The following is a 6,129-nucleotide window of genomic DNA, read 5'->3' as shown; positions in this document are numbered from 1 at the left end:
ACTTAAAGTGTGTGGAAAGCAAAGTTACAATGATATAAAATTAGTGTCATTAATTTTTTGTTTGCATGTTCACACTGATGTTAAAAATTACATTTTATGATTTGTGACATTACTTTTTATGTAATGCTAAAACACTGCTGGTCACTTTCAAAAGTTGTAGTGATTCTTTATTTTCCAAGAAAGAATGTGAAACAAATTGGTTATATAATTTTTTTTTTTTAAATATTTTAAAATATAATTTAAATTGATTTTACACACAATATCGTATCGCATATCGCATTTTTTTTTTCATTATCGCACAGTCAACAAATTTTTTTTATTAATCTCTCATTACGATATTATCACCAAATCTTGGATTCATTCTTCAAAGGCCTCACTAAACTGAGCTTATGTATCTCCATTTTTGAGTGAAAAATATTTGGTGATAATATAAATATTAATATAAGATTTCTCTCTAGTAATTTGTGTTTTTTGTTGCGGTTTTCATGATTGTATCCTTAATATTATGAATTAATGAAAAAAGGGTATCTACAAGGTTTATTTTTGTTTCCAAAAAGATAAGAGAAGCAAACAAAAAGACACGTTAGAAAGAAAAAAAAAAACGTCTTGAATTTCTGTAATTTATTAACTTATGGGAACTTACAATGACGGCATGCTAGCGGTCCAAGCGAAGGCGCAAGTTGTGTGATAAATGCTGCATTTAAGGGTTTTCTTTTCAGAAAAGAGAGCCTTCCGTGTGAACGCAAGCCGAAGACGGAACTCCATCCCGGTGTCAAGAGCCTGACTCAACCGGTATAAACCGGTGTTTGTCTTCGCCGTTCAGAGAGGCAGCCATGTGCTTGCTTCTTGCGGTTGATGTGGCGTTCTTCTTCTCTTGTTTATTCGGTTGTTGCCAAACCAGCTTTTGGATGCATTACCGCCTCCACCGATTTGACTGTGAAACTGCAATGCGGAAAGATTTTATTTTTTTTTTTATTCGCGAATATAGTAATATTTCTTTCGTATCCTCTTAAGACCCAGATTTTTTTCTTTTTAGGAAAAATTTTGTATTTTGTCGTGTTATTACATTGTTTAGAGCATTAGAAAAAAAAATTACAATTTTTTATTTTATTTTTTTTTGTTGAAAATGATATTTCATTCACGTTATGCTATGTCCTCGGTAGAGGACACCTGGACTCAATAAAAAATAAAAATAAAAAATAAATTAAAAGACATGAATGAACATGCATAGGCAAATACAATAGATTTTTTTTTTTATCTCTAATAGCGTACATTTTTAGGTTTCAGGATTTTTTTTATACCAAACTTTGTATAAAAATGATTCTCAACTGTTATAATAGAATGATTTGATATATAAAATTTTTATTTATGCAAAATGTGTGTAAAATGGCCATAAACGTGTTTTCCCATTAAACACTATGCATCTATGCACTGTATCTAATTTGCATATTAATCTGTTTTTGGGGCAACATGTAATGAAAAAAGAAGTGTAATAATGGGAGTAATAATTTACAAGATTTTCATAATAATATGTAATATTTCATAGGAATATTGAAATATGTTTTCTTTCCATATTCATTTGTTGTGTCTCCCAAAATTTAGTCCTGGTGTCCTCATATGAGCACATGTATGAAATCAACCTCCTGTTTCATAACAGAAGCTCATATTTTGATTTGAAACCCCATAACATTTCCCTGAGATGTTAATGCATGACAAAAATTAGTCAGATTTAAATGATAAATACAAAATATGATCATGTTTCCGTAAGAGTGTTACATTTGATCATTAAATTAATGTGAGTATTTTACAGTACGTGTACTTACAGTGTATTTTAAGTGTACTTACCTAAGAAAGTACTGGTGATATAAGGTAACTAAATGGGTTTAGGTTCAGGGTTAGTACCTAGTTATTGTAATTACATTAATAAGTACATAGTATGTACATGAGGAACAGGACTGTAAAATAAATGTGCTACCCATAATCCAGTGTGGTGCTTTTTTTGTACTTTTATGCAAATTTAGTGATGACGTTAGTAATTATGTGACTTTATTTAAAATATGCCCTGTTAAAGGCTATACCCTGTTAATTATATTGACCTGTGAATGTGAGTTCTGTAAAGATGAACCTGAAACACTATCCCACTTTTTCTGGAACTGTCATCTTGCGAGTAAATTCTGGAAAACAATTTTCTGTTTTTAACACATTGACAAAGATGTGGATCTTACTTTCACACTCCAAAGAGAAAGGAAAACTTGAAATCGCATCATATGACCCCTTTAAGATCTTGCAACTTCACAGGCCTCGATCCCTCAACACGTGTGTCTGTGATCATGTGATGATCACGTGCGTCGTCCTAATAGCAGCATTACAGTCACATATCATATTTTGAAACCTATATCCTATTGCCCATACCCTACAACTCGTACTGCATACGGCGAAATAAACCAGATTTACTACAGGACTCCGCGAAAATAAATGAGCAGGGCTTCTTTTTTATGAGTTAAGGTTGATGTCACGTGACGGCCGCTGCAGGGGTCACATGACTGATCTGAAACAACAGCAGTAGAAATGTCACTTCTTCATTCCGCATTTGTGTTCATAGTTTAAAACATGTCGACGTTTAAAGCGAATTTGATATTTTCTGTGCTGTTTGTTGTGTTCGGCGCTGCGCTTGGATTCTCTCTTTAATGTCTATAATTTTTATGTGTCATTCGATTTTATGCTGTCTTTATTAAAAAATATTTTGCTACAAAAATGATTTAAGTCATATACAGTAACTATATTGTAACCCTATGTAAATACGGCTACTATAAATTCATAAAAACATATGCAAGAAAATATTAGCATATGGAACAAACATTTCTGATTTGTTTGATACATCCAAGACTGTCACAAGTCAGTTTTTGCCATTTAAAATGTCAACAAAACGTCGTCTATGTTAGTCAGCAAGATAGCTTTACCTCTGTAGGACTCTCTATACTGTCTATAATTCAGATTATGTTATAAAGGTTTGTCTCTTCTCTCTCGTGGTCTCAGGTGTCTGTGGAGCTGAATCCCGGTCTGACTCCTCCATCAGTTCTTCCTCCTGGAGTGGGTCTGGTTCATGTGCGAGGTCTGGGGCTCAATGACACGCTGCACTTCTTGCTGTGTAACGCTGGAGCTCCAGCGCTGCTGGTGGTCCACACGAACAGCACTCAGTCTGCAGTGCAGGTGGACTGGCCTGTGTTTATCAACCGCAGTTCATCCGGCAGCCTGAGGGTGGAGCCGCAGAGCAGCGTGCAGTACAGCAGCGCACTAGTGTTCACCAGGGGTAAAGCAGCGCTGTTTTATCATACTAGATACATTTAGTTCTGCTATAATGCTGCTCTGTGCGGTCGTCACTGGTCTGTTAAAACACACAACATATTAAAGCGTCTTTGGTGTTTCCATGTTTTCTTCAAAACAAAACCGGAAATCGAGGGGTTATGACGTCATTAGCAGGCGACACAATGACACTATAGACACACGCTCCGTGTCACTAGCTATGAGGGGTTATGACGTCATTGGCAGGCGACACAATGACACTATAGACACGCTCCGTGTCACTAGCTAAAATTGCTTATTTCACTGGATTTAAACATTCTTCGAAACATTTGGGATAATGTAAGTACACAAGTCAGCAAAATATATAACACTGTTCTAGTGGTTTTTGGATATTTTAATAAAAAAATCGTACATATTGTGCCTTTAAAGGCGATTTTTTTTCAATATTTAGATTTTTCACCCAGTTCAGTATATTCACATAGCTGTCAAGATTAATGTACAGCGAGTGTTTTATAACGGATGCTCGCCGAAGCAGTGTGTTTTGAAGAAGTTTGTGAGGATCAGGTGTTTATGTACATATGGGCACCAGACGCTCCAAACACAGACACGATCGCTTGTTCTGACATCGAGCCGCCTTCAGATCGCTGAGTTTCCACACATTCAGAATGGTTTCATTTTTCAGGTTTATTTTGGTGTGTTTAGTGATTCTGAATAGATCCGTATAGTAGCTATACGCAGTCCTCTGGCGTCTCTGGCGTTTAAGTCTATCTTGAATTTGTTTAGTTTAAAAATAACTACATGGAATTAAAAGGTTATAACACTAGAATATAATTTTTTTTTATTGACTCGGAGAGGAGGGGGGCCTTGGAGTAAAAAAGGTTGAGAACCACTGCTCTAGGTACTTTTTTAAAATAAGTAATTACTTCGCGACTGCAAAAAGAGTATGTTCTATATAGTATGAATGTAATCTGGACATACTACATTCACCATGTTGTCATTGTCACATGATCTAGCAGCGTGAGTCGTGTTGCGTCACTGCCGATCATAAATCCTCTCCTGTGGCCTCATGGGATAGTAAAGTGTCCATAGTATGCACACTCCTTTATGAGAGTACTGTTAATTCAGACATACTTCTATTGTCACATACTGTTTTTGTGTACTATATAGTAGGGAAGTATGCTATTTCAGATGCACCGACACTCAATATTACATGAATAAATACATAAAAAGTTCGTTGTGATGTCTTAAAATAACTTTTAATAGTAGTAATAATAACAATATTTGTTAAAAATAATAATAAGAATTGTTCATATTAATAATAATTTGTTATACAGTATACTTTTTGTACAAGCATACTAAATTGTTTATTACGAGCCTTATCTCTTCTATTTGATTTATGAATGTGCTGACTTTTAATAACTTGTAGTAATTGTAAATAATAATAGTAACATTTATTATAATTAATAATAATAATATTAATTATTAGTATTATTATTAGTGTTCACAAGTACACTACATTTTTATTAGAAGCCTAATCTATTTTCATTTAATTTATAATTGTGCTGTTTTATAATAACTTGTAGTAATTCTATATAATAATAATGACAACATTTTTAATAATAATTATCATTATTAAAGTTCACAAATACACTAAATTGTTATAATAATAACATGTATTATTAATAATAATAATAATGATGATTATTATTACTTAAGAGCTCACAAGTACACTGTATAGTTTATTTCAAGTCTAATCTTGTTTAATTCATAAATGTGCTGTCTTGTAATAACTTGTAGTAATACAAAATAATAATAATAAAAATAAAATGTATTATTTTCATAATAATAACAACAATAGTAATAGCATGTGTTAATGTTAATAACAATACTTTTAATTATTATTATTAATATAATTAGTTTATTCCAAGCCTTTTCTATTTATGAATGTGCTGTTTTATAATAACTTGTAGAAATTATCATATTTATTATTATTAGTGTACGCACACAAGAACACTGAATAGTTTATTCTTATCTGTTCTTGCCGTTGTGTCTTTGGGGCGCTGATGCCTTTACAGACAGAAAGTAATGAAAGCATGAGCTCTGCTGTGTTTGTTTGTCAGGTGTGGGAGTATGATGATGTCAATAACACCGCAGACCCCCAGCAGACGGCAGAGTCCAGCTTTTACCCTCCATACGAGCTGCAGAACTTCCTCTGGACCCTGAACATCAGTGCTAACCAGTCGGATCTCACAGTAACGCTGTGCGGCGGAGAGAAAACGGAGAGCTTCCTCAACGGCTCCCTCTGTCTGCAGGTCAGCAGAACTACAGGAACTAACGTATAGCACGTTCTGTGTGGACTTACAGTAACTGGTGTGATTTCTCTTCTGTCCTCAGTTCTCAGCGTTTGAGTCGGAGGGTCGTGATAAAGCCTGGCCGAGTCTCCGTCACAACGTTAACTCCTCACAGCTGCACGTGTGGCTGGATGGCGTGACGCCGCGAGGAAACGACTCCAGATTCGCTCTTGAGTTTCAGTCTGTTGGTGAATCCGGGTTTGAGGGACGAGTGGACGTCCACAGCTCTATAGACGATGAGTACACACCCTCCATCTTTAAGGTGAACATCTTACCATACAGCAAACATGGACATTAGGGGTGTAACTAGGGCTGCACGATTAATCGAAGGCGATTGTCATGCGCATTTTGATAGTAATGCCGGTTCTGTAATCAGCAGGAAATAATCATCACGTGCTTTCAGATGGAGCAGCATTTACTACACAGAGCCGTAGTTCACTGACAAGTTACGCAAAAAAATCGCGATTCTGAAATC

General features: G+C 35.0%; 1 protein-coding gene across 1 annotated transcript in view; it reads left to right on the top strand.

The window, feature by feature from the left end:
- Positions 1–2,119: 2,119 nt before the first annotated feature.
- Positions 2,120–6,129, top strand: part of LOC107729047 (glycosylated lysosomal membrane protein-like) — a 9,549-nt gene continuing 5,539 nt past the window's right edge. Inside the window, exons 1-4 of the mRNA XM_016539394.1 lie at positions 2,120–2,167; positions 3,037–3,310; positions 5,425–5,615; positions 5,698–5,916. Of these exons, the coding sequence (XP_016394880.1) occupies positions 2,120–2,167; positions 3,037–3,310; positions 5,425–5,615; positions 5,698–5,916 (732 nt within the window). The remainder of the gene's footprint in view (positions 2,168–3,036; positions 3,311–5,424; positions 5,616–5,697; positions 5,917–6,129) is intronic.

Source organism: Sinocyclocheilus rhinocerous, unplaced genomic scaffold, assembly GCF_001515625.1.
Source record: "Sinocyclocheilus rhinocerous isolate Xijiao unplaced genomic scaffold, SAMN03320098_v1.1 scaffold248, whole genome shotgun sequence".
NCBI lineage: Eukaryota > Metazoa > Chordata > Actinopteri > Cypriniformes > Cyprinidae > Sinocyclocheilus > Sinocyclocheilus rhinocerous.
This window is presented reverse-complemented; position numbering and strand designations above follow the sequence as displayed.